Source organism: Neovison vison, chromosome 1 (assembly GCF_020171115.1).
Source record: "Neovison vison isolate M4711 chromosome 1, ASM_NN_V1, whole genome shotgun sequence".
Lineage (NCBI taxonomy): Eukaryota > Metazoa > Chordata > Mammalia > Carnivora > Mustelidae > Neogale > Neogale vison.
In genome coordinates, this window is record NC_058091.1 from 90,754,748 (window position 1) to 90,776,532 (window position 21,785).

General features: G+C 50.0%; 2 protein-coding genes and 1 long non-coding RNA gene across 3 annotated transcripts; 1 reads left to right on the plus strand and 2 right to left on the minus strand.

The window, feature by feature from the left end:
- Positions 1-9,633: 9,633 nt before the first annotated feature.
- On the minus strand, positions 9,634-11,144 carry LOC122899574. The gene is made up of 3 exons (XR_006383129.1): positions 10,899-11,144; positions 10,494-10,633; positions 9,634-10,120 (listed from the first exon to the last, which is right to left on the minus strand). It is a non-coding gene; the product is annotated as an uncharacterized LOC122899574 (long non-coding RNA).
- Positions 11,145-11,305: 161 nt separating this feature from the next.
- On the plus strand, positions 11,306-17,798 carry HSP90AB1 (heat shock protein 90 alpha family class B member 1). Its single transcript, XM_044251833.1, has 12 exons — positions 11,306-11,427; positions 12,907-13,053; positions 13,344-13,550; positions 13,658-13,817; positions 13,960-14,093; positions 14,199-14,507; positions 15,354-15,519; positions 15,846-16,036; positions 16,161-16,308; positions 16,437-16,705; positions 16,976-17,309; positions 17,431-17,798. Exons 2-12 carry the CDS (start codon positions 12,907-12,909, stop codon positions 17,538-17,540), a joined length of 2,175 nt encoding a protein of 724 aa, XP_044107768.1. The 5' UTR covers positions 11,306-11,427; the 3' UTR covers positions 17,541-17,798.
- A 241-nt stretch (positions 17,799-18,039) lies between these two features.
- Positions 18,040-21,551, minus strand: SLC35B2 (solute carrier family 35 member B2). The gene is made up of 4 exons (XM_044251847.1): positions 21,427-21,551; positions 20,696-20,889; positions 20,351-20,505; positions 18,040-19,602 (listed from the first exon to the last, which is right to left on the minus strand). The coding sequence occupies exons 1-4, from the start codon at positions 21,435-21,437 to the stop codon at positions 18,664-18,666; spliced, it is 1,299 nt and encodes a 432-aa protein (XP_044107782.1). The 5' UTR covers positions 21,438-21,551; the 3' UTR covers positions 18,040-18,663.
- Between the last annotated feature and the right edge of the window lie 234 nt (positions 21,552-21,785).

Here is a 21,785-nt window from a genome sequence, read left to right on the forward strand (position 1 = left end):
ATCCCAACACTGCCAGCAGGGACAGCCAGTTTACGCAATTCCTTTCCCTTCTGCGCCTCAGAGCTCTTGTAACTTGGTGACCTAACTTTTATCCTGCCCTTGACCATACTCGGGCTACCAGAAAGAGCTTCTGTTTTTCGAGATAGGGTCTACATTCTATTTGTGTTTTCACCCTTTGGGCTACAAGTGCTTTAACTGGCTCCCAGATGTACTCACAAAATTGTCCCTCCCTGCAATCTTCACAGGCCTCAAGCCAGCTGGGTGGTGGTGCTCATTTTCACTGCCTGTGCTCAAGGGATAGAGATGGGTGTAAAGTAGGTTTCTCTCGACCCCAGCAATGATTTGAAGGAGGGAAAAACAGATCATGTCACTTTCCTCCTTTCCATACTCAAATGGATGTGGAGGAAAATTACTAGAGTATTTTTTCCAAAAACGTTTTCTAATGCAAATGCCCCAAATATGCAGTCTCACACTCAGTTTCTGTTCTGACCTCAAGTCTTCATCTGAAGCCAGGAGAGGTGGGGGCGAGGAACTCGAGCTCCTAGGTCTCCTGCCTGCCCAAGCACAGTGATGGCTCCTGACCACAGTAGGTGCTCTGAAGACAATCCTGCACTGTAGGAGGCAGGCCTCCCCCTGCCCCTAGCACTGGCTCCAGTAAGGTGGGGAAGTACTGAGAGTGAGACAGTGGGTGTCACAGGCTCTGCCAGACCGTGCTGGTCATCACCTTCCTTCCATGTGACATTTCTTTCTTTTTTTTTTTAAGATTTTATTTTATTTTTTAAAGATTTTATTTATTTGACAGAGAGAGATCACAAATAGGCAGAGAGGTAGGCAGAGAGAGAGAGAGAGAGAGAAGCAGGCTCCTCGCCGAGCAGAGTGCCCAATGCGGGGCGCCATCCCAGGACCCTGAGATCATGACCTGAGCCAAAGGCAGAGGCTTAATCCACTGAGCCACCCAGATGCCCCCCATGTGACATTTCTGCCTGAAGCATCAGGCTGTGTATTTAACAGCTGGCCTCCCTGGGGTGGTAGCCACATCAATGTGGACACTTCTTTGTGTTTGATATTACATGGTGACATGTTGGGGCTCTAAGCTTTCGAAAAGCCAAGAGCCCCAGGAAAATCACCAGTTGTCCTTAAAAAATAGAAGTCAAGCCTCTGGGATAGCCAAAAAAATAGAAGTCAAGCCTCTGGGATAGCCAAGGAGCTAGATCGGGTCTGAATCTATTCTTTGAGGTGAATATAAAAGGAGCACGGTGAGGGCAGTATAACGGGGAGAGGGGGCCTGAGGGGAAAATTCCAGTTATGGGGAAAACAAGTACTCAAGAGTGTCGAACCATGATAGTGATTCAAAATGGATATCAGCAAGAAATGCAGAATCACTTTAAAGAGCTAGCCATGCTTTCTGGCCAGCAGGCTCTGCCTGAAACCTGAGTCTTGACGCGCAGGAAGAGTGGCAGACCGAGAGACGCCAGCCAGCCAGTAGATCTAGCAGTGAGGCCCTTCTGGTTTCTAGAACAAGTTGGCAGTGAGTGTGGAGATGGGCACCTCCCAGGAACAGAGCCTGCGTTCCCCCTCCGGAAGCCATCAATGGCAGTGCCCTAGCGGGGCTCATAGCTCTGGCACAGTTCCCCTCCAAGAGAGGAGGTGCTCACTGAGAGCCATCTATCACCTTGGCAGGCCTGGTGCTCCCTGTCAATGAGCCAGTTGGCATTCTGGCCCCAGGCTACAGGGCAACTGCTAAATGAGTCAGCAGGACCTCACACAGTGGGGGGCTTCTCCCCGGCCTGTCTTTGGGGTTGGTTCGGATTTAGAGCCTAGGATCCCATCTTGGGCCTGCCAAATACCACGCATCCTCTGGGCCCAGATCCTTGTTCTTCAAACGGGTGACCTATATGTACAGACTTGCTAAGGTGATTTAAGGAGTCTGCGGGTGAACCTGGATGCAAGAAATGATTACCTTAGAGACAGTGGCACCAAGAATCAATCAGGATGAGCTGTGGCCTGGTATGCCCCCAGTCCCACACCTAAGCGGCTCGCTGCTCCTCTCCCCAGCTTCAATCCCGGAGCCTTCAAGAAACAGACCTCACCTCCTCCCACACCGGTCAATCGCCCCACCGGCCCCAGACTGGCGATGGCCAGCAGAGAACCCGAGGACCCGACCGGGGCGGGGCGGGGTGGGGCGACGCGGGGCGGGAGACGAAGGGAGCAGGAGTCCGCTCGGCCCCGCCCCTCGGCGGCGGGTGTGGTGACGTCACCCGTCCCTCGTGCTGCGCCTCCGCGCGGCCATTCGCACCTGACCGCTGGCGAGTGGGAGACCGGTTTGGGTGTCTTGAGGCCGGCTCCGCTGCCTCTTAAGTAGGGGTCACCTTGAACGAGGCATTTTCTACCTCGGAGCCGCTCATCTGGAAAGCGAGGGTAGGCACAGCCGCGCCGTCTTTCTCGGGGTTGTGAAATTCCGGACCCCAGCTGTGGCTAGCAACTCTTGCTTGCACCCACCACCCTGTTTCCGTCTTACGTGTCTCGCGGCCTCCCGTCTCCCGGGAACCCTATGCGGTGCTGACCGTTGCTATGCCCATTGTACTCCAGAAAACTGAAGCTGGAATGCTTAAAGGGTGGAAAAATATTTTGTAAACCGGAAAGCATTGGGTAAATCCAAGTCTCTGCCTGTCTTTACCTATCAGATAAGCAGAGAGACAGATGGACTCGGAGAGATGGGGAGAACTCCCAGACAGTGAAGGGGATGGATATACAATGCCTCTCGTGATAGATAGTACGGCCCCATAATTCGAGCCCGGTATACCTTCCTCCCTAGCCTTCAGAACATTCCAGAACATACCAAAGGATCCCAAGCCTCCCAGGATCTGGAGCTCCCGTGTAATCCACCCCGGGTGAAAGCAGCAAGGTCCTTCCTGATGTCTAACCTAGTCCCTCCTGTTTGTGAGTTCCTAAGCACTCAGTAGCACTGCCACAGCCCTGCCAGTGCCTTATCTGGGCACAGGTGGGCCAAGCAGGCACCGGGCCCAGAAATCCAGTCAGGTGAGAACTGTACATTGGCCAGTGACTTGTGCCTGGGGCGGGTCAGGTGGCAGGCAGAGTAGTTAAGTAGGTCAGGGTTGTTTGTGGTAGAACCCCTCCTCCCCCCCACACCTTCTCCTGCCTGTAATTTACTTTGCGCTGAACTGATTTGGGGTTAAGTTTTACCTCAGTCAAAGGGACCTTGAAACACTAAACAACACCCAAGACAAAAAGGCACACCTGGTGTACATCATGGGAGGAGGACAACAGACAATTTAGACCTGACCTGACAGTGACAGGCAGGTCTCATTTACACCCCCCTTTAGGTCACTGATAGGATACCCTCAGAGGGTCAAGACACACTCATATGTGTATTAATAGAGTAGGTACCAAAGATACCCTAGTTACAATTTCAAAATGGCTTAGGTCATAACTCTGGTCTTTTCACTACACTTGCCTGGGAAAGGCTGTTCTTGCCCATGACTTCAGCCATCAGTCTCTGTCTCCAGGACATTCTTTATCTGGTATCCCATAACATGCTTAAAACGGACTCGTGGCCCCCTCTGACACAGAGTGGTCCTCCTCCCCTGCCTTCAGCCCTCATATTCCATCATTCTACCACAGAAAAGATGAACACCATGCCTTTCCCCCACCCCTGGGTGATCTCCCCACTTTTAGCTTCTGCCTTCTCCAAGCTTCGTCCCCTGGAGTCTCCAAGTGTTTTTTGTTTGTTTTGAGCAATACAATTAACTGGCTTGACTTAATAGATTTAACATATTCAGACTTTTATCCAATAACTAAATAATATTTTTCTCAACTATGCATGGGAAAACTTACTTACCATGCTCTAGTTTACAAAAAATCTCAAGTACAAAAGAGCCAGTATTATACACATATGTTATGTTATACACATATATGTTATGTGTATAACATAATTAAAAGATAATATAAAAATAATTGGAAGTGGGGACACCTGTGTGGCTCATTTGGTTAGGCAAATGTCTTCTGCTTGGGTCATGATCCTGGAGTCCAGGGATCGAGTCCCACATCAGGCTTTCTGATCAAGGGGAGTCTGTTTCTCCCTCTGACCCACCCCCTGTCATGCTCTCTCTCTCATTCTCTCTCTCTCAAAATCTTTTTTAAAAAATTGGAACTGTTGAACTTTTTAAAGATTTTATTTATTAGAGAGAGAGTGAGCGCACACTCGAAAGCACAAATGGGACTAAGGGCAGAGTGAGAAGCAGACTCCCCACTGAGCAGAGAGCCCCATATGGGGCTCAATCCCTGGACTCCAGAGATCATGCCCTGAGCCAAAGACAGATACTTAAACCAACCGAGCCACTCAGGCACCCCTGTTGAACACCTCTAAACTGTTGAACAAAGACGCCATAAGACAAATCAGAAAACCCTTAAAACTAAATTATAATAAAAATACTATAGGGACGCCTGGGTGGCTCAGTTGGTTAAGCGGCTGCCTTCAGCTCAGGTCATGATCCCAGCGTCCTGGGATCTAGTCCCGCATTGGGCTCCTTGCTTAGCAGCGAGCCTGCTTCTCCCTCTGCCCCTTCCTGCCAATCTGTCTGCCTGTGCTCACTCTCTCTCTCTCTGACAAATAAATAAAATCTTTAAAAAAAAAAATACTATAGGGACATCTCGGTGGCTCAGTTGGTTAAGAAGCATCTGCCTTTGGCTCAGGTCATGATCCAGGGACCCTGGGATCGAGCCCTGCATTGAGCTCCCTGCTCAGTGGGGAGACTGCTCCCTTCCCCCTCTCCCTCAGCCTGCTGCTCCTCCTGCTTGTGCTCTTTCTCAAATAAATAAATAAATAAATAAAATCTTTCCAGGGGCGCCTGGGTGGCTCAGTGGGTTAAGCTGCTGCCTTCGGCTCAGGTCATGATCTCAGGATCCTGGGATCGAGTCCCGCATGGGGCTCTCTGCTCAGCAGGGAGCCTGCTTCCTCCTCTCTCTCTCTGCCTGCCTCTCTGCCTACTTGTGATCTCTCTCTGTCAAATAAATAAATAAAATCTTTAAAAAAATAAAAAAATAAAATAAAATCTTTCCAAAAAATACTGTATATTGAAACATGGGATATAGCTAAAATCGTACTTGAAGAGAAGTCTGTAGCCTTAAATCCTTATGTCAGAAAATGGGGGGGGGCGCCTGGGTGGCTCAGTGTGTTAAAGCCTCTGCTTTCAGCTCAGGTTATGATCCCACGGTCCTGGGCCCGGCATCGGGCTCTCTGCTCAGACGGAGGCCTGCTTCCTCCTCTCTCTGCCTGCCTCTCTGCCTACTTGTGATCTCTGTCTGTCAGATAAATTTAAAAAAAAAAGAAAATGGGAAAGGTTGAAATTTAATGTGCTAGGTATTAAAGCTAAGAAAATGGAAAAAGAACAACAGAACTGACCCAAAGAAAGTAGAAATAATAAAAATTTGAGCAGAAATTTAAATACACATACACACACACGAAATTTAAATACATGAACATGAATATAAATAAAATAGACAAATCTCTAGTGAAACTGATCACAAAAAAGGAATAAGACACGAAAAAATTTTAGGGATGAAAATGAAGAGATACTTTAAATGGAATAGAGTATGAAAAGATAGTCAAAGAGAAGAATATGTCATAATAAAGCTTTCAAGAAACAGCTGGATATAATTAGTAAACAAAATTGACAAGGAGAAGTAGAAAACCTGAATATTCCTATATTATTATTATTTTTTTTTTTAAAGATTTTATTTATTTATTTGAGAGAGATCACAAGCAGGCAGAGAAGCAGGCAGAGAGAGAGGAGGAAGCAGGCTCCCTGCTGAGCAGAGAGCCCGATGTGGGGCTCGATCCCAGGACTCCGAGTTCACGACCTGAGCCGAAGGCAGCGGCTTAACCCGCTGAGCCACCCAGGCGCCCCTATTCCTATATTATTTTAAAAAATGAGGGGCATATGGCTGGCTCAGTCAGAGCATGCAACTCTTGATCTTGGGGTTGTGAGTTCAAGCCCCATATCGGTGTAGAGATTACTTTAAAATAAAATCTTAAGGCGCGCCTGGGTGTCTCAGTGGGTTAAAGCCTCTGCGTTTGGCTCAGGTCATGATCCCAGGGTCTTGGGATCGAGCCCCACATCAGGCTCTCTGCTCAGCAGAGAGCCTGCTTCCCCCTCCCCCGCCCCCACCTGCCTCTCTGCCTGCTTGTGATCTCTATCTGTCAAATTAATAAATTTTTTTAAAAAATCTTAAAAGTAATAATAATTTTAAAAAATCTTTTAAAAAAGAATTGAGTCCTTAGTTAAAATGTTTCCATACAAAAAACATTAGACTCAGGCAATTGTATAGGCTAGTTCAAAAAATTTTAAATAAATAAATCAAGAGGTGCCTGGGTTGCTCAGTTGGTTTAGCATCTGCCTTCCACTCAGGATCAGGATCCCAGGGTTCTGGGATCTAGCCCTGCATCTGTCTGTCTGTCTCTCAGGCTCCCTGATCAGTGGGGAGTCTATTTCTCCCCCTCCCACTCCTCCTGCACACACACTCCCTCTCTCAAATAAATAAATAAAATCTGGGACGCCTGGGTGGCTCAGTTGGTTGAGCAGCTGCCTTCGGCTCAGGTCATGATACCAGCGTCCTGGGATGGAGTCCCACATTGGGCTCCTTGCTCAGCAGGGAGCCTGCTTCTCTCTCTGCCTGCCTGTGCTCGCTTTCTCGCTCTCCCTCTCTCTGACAAATAAATAAATAAAATATTTAAAAAAAATAAAATCTTTTACAAATAAATAAATACATAAATAGGTGGAATCTGTATATTACTAAGTCTGTTAATTAATTAAACGTATAAATGGAATTTTTAAAAACAAGTCTCAGTAGATGCAGAAAAGTAATTTTGATATTCAGATTAAAATTTATAACAAGGTAGGGATAAAGGAAATATTGTGCTTAATGATGAACTATTTTTTTTTTTAAGATTTTATTTATTTATTTGACAGAGAGAAATCACAAGTAGATGGAGAGGCAGGCAGAGAGAGAGAGGGAAGCAGGCTCCCTGCTGAGCAGAGAGCCCGATGCGGGGCTCGATCCCAGGATCCTGAGATCATGACCCGAGCTGAAGGCAGCGGCTTAACCCACTGAGCCACCCAGGCGCCCCAATGATGAACTATTTTTAAAAGATTTTATTTATTTGACAGAGGGAGAGAGATATCACAAGTAGGCAGAGAGAGAGAAGGAAGCAGGCTCCCTGCTGAGCAGAGAGCCCAAATCGGGACTCGATCCCAAGACCCTGGGATCATGACCTGAGCCGAAGGCAGAGGCTTAACCCACTGAGCCACCCAGGCGCCCCCAATGATGAACTATTAAAAGCATTCCTTTTCTGATCAGAAATGAGATAGGGATCCCCAGAATCACTGTTTCCACTCACCATTGCAGGTCCTAAATAGTGCAGTATAACAAGAAATAAGAGATACGAGGATTAGAAAGTAAGAAACCAAACTGTCATTGTCTTCAGATGATAGATAGGGTTGTACCTAAAAAAAACAAAAAAAAAACAAAAAAAAAACCTAAGAACTAGTAAGGTAGTTTACCAAGCTATGGGACTAATAAATAAAATTGATTGCTTTCCAAATTCTTCAGGAAACATAAAATGAAGGAAAATGGCTATTGCCATTGCATCAAAAACAAAAACAAGAAGCACGGTACGGTACTAACAATGAAGTGAATGAGAGTTGTGAAAGAAACTTTTCATGTCCCAACCGAATGTGGAAACAGGCAGAGCTGGAGCCTAGGCTGGCCAACCAGACTGGCTCAACTGCCCAGCATCTCTGAACATCAAGTCCATTGGCATGTGAAGATGTCAGTGCAGCATATTCCCCATGAAGTTCGGAGATAATAAATAGGCCTCGTAGAATCCGAACAGACAGGACCCATCTGGCAGCTGCTGAGCTTGGGAAGGGTGCCTGTTCCCGGAGTTAAGGATCTGGAGCTACTCCCTGAGCTTAAATAATCCCTGAGGTCCTGATGCTTAAAGGTTGCTTTCTTCCTCCATTGCCTCTTTTCTTGGCAGCTTCCCTGATCCCTTCCAAAGGCCAGTGGTGCAGCCTCAAGAGAATTCCCAGTTGGAGCAGCAGCTGAGTCTGCTCCAAGACCTCACTCTGCTTTAGGAGATCAGAGGTCTGTAAGTCTTCTCTGTAAAAGGTAATAGACAATGTATTTTAGATTTTGCAAGCCACCTGGTCTCTGCCACACTGTCAACTCTGCCATTGCAGCAAAAAATTAGCCAAAGACAACATGTAAACAAATGAGAAGGGTTATGTTTCAGTAAAGCTTTACAAACACAAATTCAAATTTCTACTTTTCACATGCCAAAATATTCTCTCTTGATTTTTTCAACAATGTAAAAAACATTCTTCCCCATAAGCCATATAAAAACAAGTGACAGGCCCACCAGCTGCAGGCGGAGGTTTGTCAGTTCTTGCCTCATCTGGCTACCCTCCAGCAACAGAAGGTTGGCCTGGGTCTTTAACGCCTGGTCAGGAACAAAGGGTATCTTGGCAGCAGTGAGCATCGCAAGTGCTACCGGAAATTGGATTCTGGGGATTCAAGGGGGGTTAAGCTGTTTTTAATAGCCTTCAGTGGCTTCCCAAACTCTTAAGTTAAGGTCAGGATGTCTTCACATGGCATTTGTGGCCCTCTGTGACCCCCCACAGGGTCACTTTTCAGCAGACACTTTTCAACAGACCTCTGACCTCCTAAAGCAGAGTGAGGTCTTGGAGCAGACTTCAGCCTTCCTTGGGGGCTCCTAGGCTATGGTCCTTTTGTCAGGGCTGTGCCTTTCCATGCATTTCCGTCTTCTGGGAATAGACCTGTTGCCAAGGGCTGACTAGCCTTAGCCCGAAGCCTGCCCCTGGCTCAGGCTGAACAGGGAGTCTCTGATAGTTCTCCCACATTGCTATGATTCATGCTTGTCCTGCAGCAGCCCCTTGTGGGCTGAAACCTGCATCTTGTTTATGCACTTTTGCATCCCCAGGCACTCATTGTGGGGGTTTTGGTGAGAGTCAATGAGTGGGAAAAGGCTTCCAGAAAAGAAGGCAGTCTTTCTAGGCTAGTGCAAGATTTGAGATTTTCCCATTAGAAGACCCCTGAATGCTCTCAGATCCTAATACTGATCAACAGGAGTAATTTCTGCTCTGCCCTGGACTTGGGTCCTGGGAGGGAGGCAGCATCTCCACTCCATTTCTGGAGCAAGGAGCAAGGGTTGGAATAACAAGGCTTTGAGCTGACTGATCTCAATGTAGCCTTGCTTTCCCAGTTTCTATAATGTGGAGACTCACTTTCATCACTTCACAGGACAGTGAAATGGTATAAATGCTCTTTGTGAACTAGGGAGATTTTTCATTTGCTAGACCCCTTCTGCCCAGAGGGAAAGAGAGTATGTTGAGGGATGACACACTTCCTTTGAGATTTTGGTCAGGAACAGAGAATTCTGGGGGATTCTTGGTAACAGCACCCTTCCCAAACCCATTAACTTCCAGTCACAGGTTTTTTCACACACCATAAGGAAGGGGAATAGAAGAGTAAGGAGAAATGAAATTGGGGTGGTGGCAGTGGGGTGATGAGGTCGGGAGTGTAGGGCAAAGATAAGGAAAGTGAGGGTCCTTTATTCTGTGGAATTTAACACATAAATAAAGAACATACAAAGGAAGGAAGACGGGGCACCAGGGCTGTTGAAGAAGGACTAGGGGTGGTGGTGGTGGGAGGGATCCCCTCTCCATCATTCCAGTGGAGGACACTGTGGGCCAGGAAGGTCACAGAGCAGGGAGTGGCCATTTTCTTCTGGAGGGGCTGTGGGTCCCACAGGATTCCTAGATGAGGCCTTGGATAGACAAGGACAGCCTCCCCTCAGGAGGGCATGCAAAAGGGTCAGAGCCAAGCGAGGTATGGAGACCCACAGCTCCTTTGGCAGACTAAAGGTCTGGGGGCTTGGGACCTCCACCACAGTTGACGAGGAACGACTTCTGGCAGCCTGCATCGGACTGCCCTCTGGCCAGTGTCTTCAAACGACCTCCAAGAATCCCTGCCACTCTGCAGGGGTCCCTGGAGACCCTCCTCACCTCTGGTCTGGTAGCTGCAGAAGCCAAAAACGGCGGAAAAAAAAATGAAACCAGACTGAGAATTGGCTCGATGTGCTCACGCAGAGGAAACGCACGTCTCAGTGTTCTACACAAGTGGGCGAATGCAGGAGTTGGGGAGGGTACCCTCCCATCCCACTCTCCACCTCGGTGGCGAACGCGTCCCCAGTCTCTGCTCTCTGAAGGCGGCGCCGGCATAACCGCCCCTACAGCCCTGTGCCGTGTGATTGATGGGGGGGGGGGGTCGTCAATCATTCCCTTTACGCTCCGTCCCACTCCCGAGGGAGTGCCAAGCTAGCTGGGCCAGGCAAGTGGAAAGCAGGGTCCCGCCCGCGGCTTCCTAGGATAAAGAAGTTTGGGACAGCCCACCTCCTTCTCTCCCGGGACCCCGGCAGAGTCTTACGGGTAACGCAGCAACTCCACAGTCTTCCCGGCCGCAAAAGGAGAGGCGGGGCCTGAAGGAAAGGGGCGGGGCCGGGCCGGGGCCGCTAAGGCGGGTCTGGAAACTGCTGGAAGTAATCGCAGTACCGCCGTCGTCGCTCCTTCCGCCGAGCGCAGGCAAAGAGTCCCCAAGCCGGCCCAGGCCAGAACCCTTCCCCCAGCCGGAGCCACGCCCCGCTGCAAAGCCCTGGCTCTTCCCTCTGGCCCAAGGAGGGCCGGGATCCGGGGACTGCCTGAATTTAGACCTCGCATCCCGCACCGTCCCTAAAGAAAAACCCTTCCCCTATCGGGCTGTAGGAATGTGTATGGCAGATTGTAGCAAAAAAGTCGAACCTGGGAGCCGAGGTCCGAGTGGTTGGCCGCTTCTATCCCCGCCCTCCACCTTTTTGGACGTTCCTCCACGCCAGGACTCGAGTTCGGAGGCGCTGCCTCACAGGTTTATAGAAGGCCAGGGGCATCCCCGCCCCTAAGCCCCCCATTTATATCATATAGCATTCCCAATCTTTAGTTCTTGGAGACGGCTAATGCCTCGGAAATGCCGAGATGGGGGCCACAAAAAAGGAATTGCTTGCGCATGCTCTTAAGGCGGATACTGAGACCTGCAGCTCCCGCCCCCTCCCCAATTTTGGAACATGACGTCAAGGTGGGCGGGCAGCGGCAGGTGCGGGGCTGACAGGCATCGTCCTTTAAGGCGGAAGGATTCAGGGGCGGGCAGTTGGTCTGTGTTTCGCCGTATATAGGACGGCTGGGGGCGCACAGCCTCTCTCTTGAGTCACCCCCGCGCGATCTTGTTGCGGAGTCGTTGCTGGACGCAGCCCTTTCTTACTGTGGTCAGTAGTGCTTGCAGCTCTTCTCTTTTAAGGTAAGGTAGGGGTTCTTTTCAGATTATTCTGTCTGGAATGCTCGTTTTGAATTGTTTTTGTTCCTCGTTTCGTTCCCAAAGGGTAGATATTTTGGGTTTGGAGCGGCCTCTGGGGTAGAACGACTCCATCTTTCGTTTGGATAGTGGGCGGGAGGGGGTTGGCGAGGTAAGCTTGTTTTTTCACCTGTGTCTGGGTGGCGTTGCTTAACCCCGGCGAAGACTAGCCGTGGGGGAGGTGGGCCGCGGAGTGGGCTTGGGGTAGTGGGCAGCTGCACGTGGTGTCCGCGCCGGCCCGGGACGCTGCCATGTTTGCCCTTCTACTTCCGGACGCGGCTACGGGGCGCCGGAGAGTCCCCAAGGGTGGTGGGTGTGCGCGCTGGACGTGACTCAGCACAGCCTGGTATTGGCCTGGCTTTGCCTTCTACCCTGTGGGAAGCGTTTTCCAAGTGTTTTTGGTTTTTTTCTGCAAGGTTCTGCGGTGAGGAACGTTTACGGACGGCCCTGGCCCAGGATGCTTCCTCCCTCTTTCCAGATTTTTCTCGCAGTCTCGGTCGTTGGGGGAGGGAAGAGGAGGGGGCAGGCTCTGGAAGATTCATGGGCCCTTTCCTCCCCCGCCCCTCTCAGAGAGCTGAGATTGTTCTGGAAGCTTCTGGAGCCCGGCGCCCCGCCCTGGTGCCCGGATGCTGGGGCGAAGGGAGACTGCGCGGTGGCGCCCCCTCCTCGCGTGGTCCTGGCCGACGCATGTCCGGCAGTGACGAGGGTCTGCCCGCGGACTACGGCCACCATCTTAGTTGTGTTTGGTTTGGCCCTACATTGTAGTCATGTGTGTTGAGGGGGTCACGACGATGGAGCTTTTGCTTCGTCGCTTCTTTGTCTAGTAGCTTCTTGGGCGGGTATCCACCGGTCTCTGGTGTAATCTTTCCTCTATGCCCTGAGGCAGCAATCACACATGTGCTTGTTGTGGAGATAACCTATGGGAGAGCCAATGCTGAATTACTCTTTTTTCTTTTTCTTTTTTTTTAAACATGAAATCAGTTACCTTGGGGTGTTCTTTTTCCTGCCAAAAAACGTAATAGAACCTTAGTCTCTGGTTTTCTCCTTCAGATACCTGGAGCTCTTTTTTTCCTGTTGGAGTCAGGATGTTCATTTCCAACAAGCTACCCAGTGATGCTGAGGCTCTTGGGTCCCATGGACTACTTGCAGTATTTGGGCTTCAAAATATCTTTCCAAAATCTCTGGCATTGTATATTATGTTAAAGAAGCTTTTTAAAATTTTCTTTATAAGTTCGGTTCCTGCTAAGGATATACGCTGAAATCTTTGAAGAAAAGGCTTTACAGGCTTTCAGGAATATGTTTAGTAGCCAACCCAAAGCAGTTTGAAGTAAATCTGTTCTAGTCTTTGTTGAGACTGGGGTGTACATGAGTGTTAAATATGGGGTCGTGGTGTTCTTTTGTAATTCTTGACTGTTTTTACCTTAGATGCCTGAGGAAGTGCACCATGGAGAGGAGGAGGTGGAGACTTTTGCCTTCCAGGCAGAAATTGCCCAACTTATGTCCCTCATCATCAATACTTTCTATTCTAACAAGGAAATTTTCCTTCGGGAGTTGATCAGTAATGCGTCTGATGTGAGTGCTTTGGGCACATTCATTTGTAGTATTCCCTTTCAGCACTCAGGAATGGGAGGAAGGTGGTTTGGTGTTTATGGGGCTGCTGTTGGAGGGGATAAACATACTGATTTTTAAAAAGTTGGCTTTACTCTCTGGGTTTAGATGGAATATTGTAGCTAATTATTGTGCTTAAACACGAGGTTGGGGTGGTAATCAGAACTGAGGCTATTTGGAAGTGAAAAAGTTCTTTTTTGGCTGAAGGTGAGCTTTAGGAAGCAGAAACATACTATTGAAATTTGTATTTTTAGGCCTTGGACAAGATTCGCTATGAGAGCCTGACAGATCCTTCCAAGTTGGACAGCGGTAAAGAGCTGAAAATTGACATCATCCCCAACCCCCAGGAACGCACCTTGACTCTAGTGGACACAGGCATTGGCATGACCAAAGCCGATCTCATAAATAATTTGGGAACAATTGCCAAGTCGGGAACTAAAGCATTCATGGAGGCTCTTCAGGTATGTGGTATTTTAGCCAGACATGCACCATTCATCAGTGTGGATATTTTTTGGTTTGCTGTAGTTTTGTGTGTGTCTGTGTGTTTGACTTTAAAACTCTTTGGCAGGCTGGTGCAGACATCTCCATGATTGGACAATTTGGTGTTGGCTTTTATTCTGCCTACCTGGTGGCAGAGAAGGTGGTGGTTATCACAAAGCACAATGATGATGAGCAGTATGCTTGGGAGTCTTCTGCTGGGGGCTCCTTCACTGTGCGTGCAGACCATGGTAAGTTGACTTTCTTGTTTGGGTTAGAATTCTGAGGAAATCTGTAATAGAGATCTTAAGCATGTTCTCTGTAGATATCTTTTGTTACAATTCTGCACTTAGTTTTGTGTCTTCATGCTGTATCGTGATTGGTTTTTCCTAGGTGAGCCCATTGGCCGGGGTACCAAAGTGATTCTCCATCTTAAAGAAGACCAGACAGAGTATTTAGAGGAGAGACGGGTCAAAGAAGTGGTGAAGAAGCACTCGCAGTTCATAGGTTACCCCATTACCCTTTATGTGAGTGTACACTAGTAATCCTCACATGTATGATGTCTGCTGCTCAGAATTGGATATCTCTGGTTCTTTGGTGTTTCGTGTTCTGAAACCTTTTTGTATTTCCAGTTGGAGAAGGAACGAGAGAAAGAAATCAGTGATGATGAGGCAGAGGAGGAGAAAGGGGAGAAGGAGGAAGAAGATAAAGACGATGAGGAGAAGCCCAAGATTGAAGATGTGGGATCAGATGAGGAGGATGATAGTGGGAAAGACAAGAAAAAGAAAACAAAAAAGATTAAAGAGAAATACATTGATCAGGAAGAACTGAACAAGACTAAACCCATTTGGACCAGAAACCCTGATGACATTACTCAGGAGGAATATGGAGAGTTTTACAAGAGCCTTACTAATGACTGGGAAGACCATTTGGCAGTCAAGGTGAGAACCCTTGCATGTTGACTCAGGAAGAGCAAGCAGAAGGCTGGTAGTATACAAGTAGAACTTGCCTAGCTGGTTGGTAGGTGGGAACTGAATGCCATGAGCCATGTCCATTCACTTACTGATGACCCTTCTAGGGTGAAGAAAGGACATCCTTCCCAATGACCTCACTTTATCTCCATAATGGGTTCTTAGTGGGATTGTTTTCCCTTGATCTAAGGGTTATATAGCTGTGCCATCATAGCTTAATTCAAGGTATGAGATCTTAATTTGTTCAACAGCTGTCTAATGGCATCTCTTCTATCCTTGGATTTTCAGGAAGTTTTTTTTTTTTTTTTTTAGGGAACATTTGTTAAGATTTTTGTTCTAAACAATTTAATGAAGTGATGGTGGTGATAAACATTTTTCTTTCTTTCTTTCTTTTTTTTTAAGATTTTATTTATTTAGCAGACATCACAAGTAGGCGGAGAGAGAGGGGGAGGCAGGCTCCCTGCCAAGCAGAGAGCCCGACGTGGGGCTTGATCCCAGGATCCTGGGATCATGACCTGAACTGAAGGCAGAGGCTTTAACCCACTGAGCCACCCAGGTGCCCCAGGGATAAGCATTTCTTTCTTGAAATATACTACTAACTGGGGTGCCTGGGTGGCTCTGGGTTAAAGCCTCTGCCTTTGGCTCAGGTCATGATCCCAGGGTCCTGGGATCGAGCCCCACGTCGGGCTCTGCTCAGCAGGGAGCCTGCTTCCTCCTCTCTCTCTGCCTGCCTCTCTGCCTACTTGTGATCGCTCTGTCAAATAAATAAATTCTTTAAAAAAAATATACTACTGATTTATCTTGGATTTGTTTCAGCACTTCTCTGTAGAAGGTCAGCTGGAATTCAGGGCATTGCTTTTCATCCCTCGTCGGGCTCCTTTTGACCTCTTTGAGAACAAGAAGAAAAAGAACAACATCAAACTCTACGTTCGCCGTGTGTTTATCATGGACAGCTGTGATGAATTGATACCAGAGTATCTCAGTGAGTGTGGTCTTGGTCTCCTGTAGTTAATAATCCTGTGGAACCCTCTCAGCATTCTCAAGAAAGTGAGGTCTTGTTTTTTGGGGGAAATGAAGTCTTCATTGTAGATAACCTGGGAAGTGAGGGTGCAGTGAGAAATAAGTCCTATTGAATTTAGATAATCTTTTTTTTTTTTTTTTTTTTTAAAGAGTAGGCAGAAGGGAGAAGCAGGGAGCTCAATCCCAGGACCCCCAGGATCATGACTGGAGCTAAAGGCAGACACATAGGGACTCAGCCACCCAGGTGTCCCTGCCCTGTTTTTAACTGTTCCCACTGGTTGATTGCAGACTTCATCCGCGGTGTGGTTGACTCTGAGGATCTGCCCCTGAACATCTCCCGAGAAATGCTTCAGCAGAGCAAAATCTTGAAGGTCATTCGCAAAAATATTGTGAAGAAGTGCCTTGAGCTCTTCTCTGAACTGGCAGAAGACAAGGAGAACTATAAGAAATTCTATGAGGCGTTCTCTAAAAACCTAAAGGTACAGATGCCTCCCCCTCCCTGAAAGTTTTTTTTTTTTTAATAATTAACAGTCGGGGGTTATTTTTTATTCACACAGAGGGTAACAGATTATAAGTAAAAAACTTTTGTTGGGACTTTTGAAGCTTGGAATCCATGAGGACTCAACAAACCGGCGCCGCCTTTCTGAGCTGCTACGTTACCATACCTCCCAGTCTGGGGATGAGATGACTTCTCTTTCAGAGTATGTGTCCCGCATGAAGGAGACCCAGAAGTCCATCTATTACATCACCGGTGCGTCGGAGCCTGAATCTGATCAAAGCCTCTCGGGGTGTGAGGAGGGAAGGGGAGGGCATTTGGGAATCCCTGGAAACTGGCAGGAGGCAGCACTCTGACCTGAGTCACTCTGAATAACCCTACAGGTGAGAGCAAAGAGCAGGTTGCCAACTCCGCTTTTGTGGAGCGAGTGCGAAAGCGGGGCTTCGAGGTAGTATATATGACAGAGCCTATTGACGAGTACTGCGTGCAGCAGCTCAAGGAGTTTGATGGGAAGAGTCTAGTCTCCGTTACCAAGGAGGGCCTGGAGCTGCCTGAGGATGAAGAGGAGAAGAAGAAAATGGAGGAGAGCAAGGCCAAGTTCGAGAACCTCTGCAAACTCATGAAAGAAATCTTGGATAAGAAGGTTGAGAAGGTAAACAATTCTGGGACTAGGGTGTATTTTGCAAACAAGTGCTTTTAGGGCTGCTTCCCTCAGAACCTTCCAGTCAGAATTGGTACTACACAATGAGTTTTAAGGAGTCTGATTGGTTAGAGCTTTCCTTGTCTTTACCAGACAGGTTTAAGGTTGGTATTTCTGTAATGTTGGATAAAGATTGCTGCTTTTCATGAGTTTCGTGAGTCTGTTCTGCAGAGAATAGAACTTGTAGAATAGAACCAACATGGTTTTGGTAACTGTCCACAGGTGACCATCTCTAACAGGCTAGTGTCTTCACCCTGCTGCATTGTGACTAGCACCTATGGCTGGACAGCCAACATGGAGCGGATCATGAAAGCCCAGGCCCTTCGGGACAACTCCACAATGGGCTATATGATGGCCAAGAAGCACCTGGAGATCAATCCTGACCACCCCATTGTGGAGACGCTGCGGCAGAAGGCAGAGGCGGACAAGAACGACAAGGCTGTCAAGGACCTGGTGGTGCTGCTGTTTGAAACAGCTTTGCTCTCTTCTGGCTTCTCACTGGAGGATCCCCAGACTCACTCCAACCGCATCTACCGCATGATCAAGCTAGGCCTGGGTGAGTAAGACCTTTGGTAACCAGAGTGTGATAGGGAACTGAGGAGCTGGTCTTACAGGGACAAATTTAACTTCATGGTATTTGGATCAAAGTTCATGTGCCATTTTTTTTCTACTTCTAGGCATTGATGAAGATGAAGTGACAGCAGAGGAACCCAGTGCTGCTGTTCCTGATGAGATCCCCCCCCTTGAGGGTGATGAGGATGCCTCTCGCATGGAAGAAGTAGATTAGTTCTACTTGCAGACCTTGAGCCCTCTGTATAGTGTCCCCATGGCTCCCCAGCAGCCGGGAGTGGCCCTGTTCACCTGGTTCCCTCTGCTGATGTCTAGTGGTTTTTTTTTTCTTCCTCCTGTCTTTGAGGCAGGAAAGAAGGCCCTAAAGCCCTATCCCTTCTGATTATTTGACAAGGGGTTTGGATGTGTATTGTGTTTTTTGTTTATTTTGTTCTGAGATTAAAGTATGCAAAATAAAGAAGTACAGTTTTATACAGTTATGTTGTCCCTTGTAAAGTGGATCTCATGCTGCCTTTTGGGTTTCTTTAGCTTCCCAAGTTGTACCTGTTGTCATTCCGCAGATAAGTATTCCTGGTACATTGAAAGCTAAGGTCACCTGCAGGCACTTAGCACTTTTGAAGTCACCCAACATTGACTCTAAAGGGTAGCTTCTAACTACCATGTAGTTTTCAGTCCCTGTCCTAAAGCATATGCTTCAGTGAGCCAAAACACAGGACTTCAGTCCATTGCAGCAATTTAATTTAATAAAATAAAATTATAAGAGCAAAATTACATTTCTGGAGTACCAAAACCTGCAACTGACTCTTGGAGCAGAGCCTAGGAATCCACTAACAGATGGTGGTGTCACTGGGCAGGACTCTTCCATCCCCCTCCTCCAGCATAGCACCCATCTTTCACAGACTCCTGGGAAAGTAGCACTTGGAGCCTACAACACTTGTGCTTTTCTCACCAGAGTAAGAACTGTAGGTCTCTGGGAGGCTATCTGCAAGGGTGGGCCACTCAGGGTAGGGGGATAAGCACAGGTGAGGTGTTGGTGGAGCCCACAGGGCAAAACTTCAGGGAATTAGAAGGGGTGGGGGTTTTGGCAGGTGCCTCTGCCTTCTCCACACCCCTCCACACCCCTCCACACAGAGGACGGTCCTCAGAAGAATCCCTACAAGAGAAGGTGACTTAAGGCAAAGGGGAAGGCTGCCTCTTGGACTCAATCCCAACTTGCAGAGCTGGTTTGTGATAACAGAAAAAACCTGCATTCTGCCCTCGAGCCAACCACCTCAGAAGTTACAGTTGGAGAGGAAAATTGGTACAGTGAGGGTCTTGTTCCACTTCATGCCTCGGGCCCCTCAAACTTTCTGCACAGGAGACTCGACAGGCACAGCCTTCTTTCCCCGTTGCTTTAGACGGCCCCGAGCATAGACTCTGAGCAGGAGGGCAGCAAAGACTACAGCCACCCCCAGACCCCCCACCACAGTGACAGTGTGGCCATAGAGGAGGCAGGAGAGGAGGATGGCAAAGGCCTGGCGGAGGGTCATGATGATGGTGAAGATGGCAGCGCCAAACTGCCCGATGGTGTAGAAGATGAAGAGCTGGCCACACGCGGAGCAAACAGAGAGCAGCAGGGCATGCGCAGCAAATTCACTGTGTCGCCCCATGAAGCGGGTTCCTTCCAGGAGGGCCCCCTGCTCCAGCAGGGAGCCCACGGTGAAGAGGCAGGAGAAGAGGTTGACCCCAAACATCATCTGCACTGAAGACATCTTATAGGCAAACAGTGCATCCTGCCAGTTCGAGGTGAAGCTGTCAAAGGCGATGTAGCCTGCCAGCAGGATGAGGCCTGACAGCGTGGTGGCTGGGGAGCTGCGGGGCTCGGGGCCACTGGAAAGCAGAAACATGCTGACCCCAATGGAGATGAGGCCAGCTGTCAGGTACTCCCAGTGTTCATAGCTGCGCCGAGACACCAACTTGCCCATCAGCATGACAGGGATCACCTTCGAGGCCTTGGCCAGCACCTGGGTGGGGAAGCTGACGAACTTGAGAGCTTCATACTGACACCAGCTGCTAAGCACATTGGACAGGCTGGCAAAGGAGTACCGGTACATGGGTGCCCCGTGGCGGGGCTGCTTGCAGAGGATGCAGTAGAGGCCGGCCACGATCAGTGCCAGCACTCGGTTCATGAGCACCAGGAACTGAGAGTCTGTGAAGCGCTCACCTGGCGACGTGGCAGTAGCCCCATAGCTGCGGGTCATCACTCTTTCCTGCAGCACTCCCCAAGTCAGGTAAGACACCTGCATGGGGAAGGACCAGGACAGAGGACAAGATAAGCCAGAGAAGGAAAAGGTGGGCAAAAAAGCATCTTGACAACCTCCCTCTTTCTCACATGTCTAAATGATTTAAAAGACAGCATACATATTTTGGTCCCTCTGCAGTAACTAGAAGTTTCCTCTCCCCTTCCAAGCCTGCATTCACCTTGGAGAGAGTAAGTGTGTGCGAAACACAACAAGAAATGCTTTAAGACTGTCCAGACCCTGTCCAGACCCTGTGTCTGTGCCCCACACAAGGGTAAGTCAAAGCTGACTTCATCCCAGGTATCTTCCTATCTATGCTCAGTCAATTCAGGGAGTAAAAAGATGGGACACCTGTTAGTTCAGCATGTGTAGAACTAGCAGTGCCCACTCCAACATGCCAAGAGCTCAGCATCTTCGCTCCTTCTTACATGGAGTGGGGGTTAGGCTGAATGGCTTCCCAAACTTTGATCGGCAGGTTCACAGTATATGAGACACATCACCACAAGGGGAAGTGTAGTAAGAGCACAGAAGACATCACAGAAAAGAGAGGAAGGGAAAAGAAGGAAAGAAAAGACAGCATGTCCTCCAACCACTTCTAAGAAGATGATGGCACAGTGTGCCTCTAGGAGGAGGGAGTCAGGAAACACACTAGCCAGGAAAGCCTTGGGTCAGGTAGGATGCTTCCGTGCAGTCCCTGCCCACAGGGACCCAACCGAGGAAGAGAAGCGGAGCCCCCCTGCCTACCTACCTGGAGCCCCGCAGCACAGAAGAGCAGCTTCAGGGCTTGCCAAGTGGGAGTGGTCTCTGCCGGCTCCGTCCGGGAAGCCAGAGGAACCTCGTCAGAGGCCTTGGGCTCATTGCCAAACACACAAGCTTTCACCAGGGGGAAGCAGAGACCCCTGCCTAAAAAAGGCACACAAGATCAAGATCTCACCTTCTCCCCAGCACCTCATCTTCCCCAGAGCAGCCAGTTGCCCTGCTGTCAGGCCTGCAGGTCTCCCTCCCTCCCTTTCCAAGCCACATCCCTATTTGGACTGCTGGTGAGCACTCATAAAACGGACCCTGCACATTAACCCACCCTTTCCGCACACACCTGTCTCCAGGTAGTTCTTCCGCCTGAAGTACTGCACCATCAGGTAGCCGGGTACCATAAAGCTGGCATAGCCAGCAGCATTCACCAAAAAACGGAAGAACCATAGCTGCGACCATGACTCTGGAGGGGCTTCGGGAGTCTCCCCACCTGCCCCCAGGGAGGGGAGCGCAGCCAGCACCACCACTGCCCACCACCTGCGGGGACAGCGGACGTAAGGATTAGGGTGCAATTCCTCATCCACTCGGCCCTCCAGAGGGGACTACACTGGAGAAGGGCCCGGAGTCTCCCCGCCCCCCTCAGCTGCAGCCCAGCCCGGACAAAGAGCCTCTCTCTCTCCGGGGGGGGGGGGGCGGGAAGGGAGCGGAGGCCGGCGCGGTCCAGGCAGGGCTCCCTCCCTCCCCGGGGGCGGATTCGCCCCTCTGACCACACAGGTTCCCTCTGTTCCCTCTAGCGCTCTCCTGCCGCTCCGGCCACAGGCGGCGCCCCTCCTCCCAGCCCGCCTTCCAGAATCCGGGAGCGCCAGAGTTCCCACCTCCTCCGCCCGACACTCCCGGACCCTCGCCAGGAGCACGAGTCCACGCCGCGCCCCCTCTCCCTGCCGGCTCCCGGCCCCGCGGGCCGGCCCGCCGCCTGGCAGCTGGAACCCCACCCGGCCCCTCCGTGCCCAGCAGCGGCAGTCACATGGCCCAGGGGCTCGGTCACGTGGGCCCGCCGCTCCCCTAGCCCCCCACCTGGCGTCCATGGTCCGAGCCGCGTGGGGCGGAGGGGGGGCCGGGGAATGCGGTCCCCGGGCCGCGCGTTCCCTCCGCTTCCGCGGCCGCCTCCAGCAGCGGCCAGTGAGCTAGCAGCTAGCGGAAGTACCCTGCTCTTCCCGCCTCCCTCCCGGCGGCCGCCCCTCCGCCCCCAGCCTCGACCACGCAGCGCCCCGGGCCGCCGGCAGGCCACAGCGCCCCCGCGTGGTCCGGAGGGAGACGCGGCTCGGGAGCCGCACTCCTGGGGGCCCTGGGCGGGCGGGGCGGCGTGGTGGGGGGCGGGGAGGCGGGGACCGCGCACTCCCACCCCGCTTCGCCATCGCCCTTAGCCCTCACAA

Bases quoted from the DNA above. Each gene is read 5' to 3' on its own strand.
- HSP90AB1 (XM_044251833.1), top strand. From the start codon at position 12,907: ATGCCTGAGGAAGTGCACCATGGAGAGGAGGAGGTGGAGACTTTTGCC. The intron at 13,551-13,657 runs GTATGTGGTATT...ACTCTTTGGCAG, and splicing joins CATTCATGGAGGCTCTTCAG to GCTGGTGCAGACATCTCCAT. The intron at 16,037-16,160 runs GTACAGATGCCT...GGACTTTTGAAG, and splicing joins CGTTCTCTAAAAACCTAAAG to CTTGGAATCCATGAGGACTC.
- SLC35B2 (XM_044251847.1), bottom strand. The intron at 20,506-20,695 runs GTGTGTGCGGAA...TGCCTTTTTTAG, and splicing joins GAAGAACTACCTGGAGACAG to GCAGGGGTCTCTGCTTCCCC. The intron at 19,603-20,350 runs GTAGGTAGGCAG...TTCCCCATGCAG, and splicing joins TCTGTGCTGCGGGGCTCCAG to GTGTCTTACCTGACTTGGGG.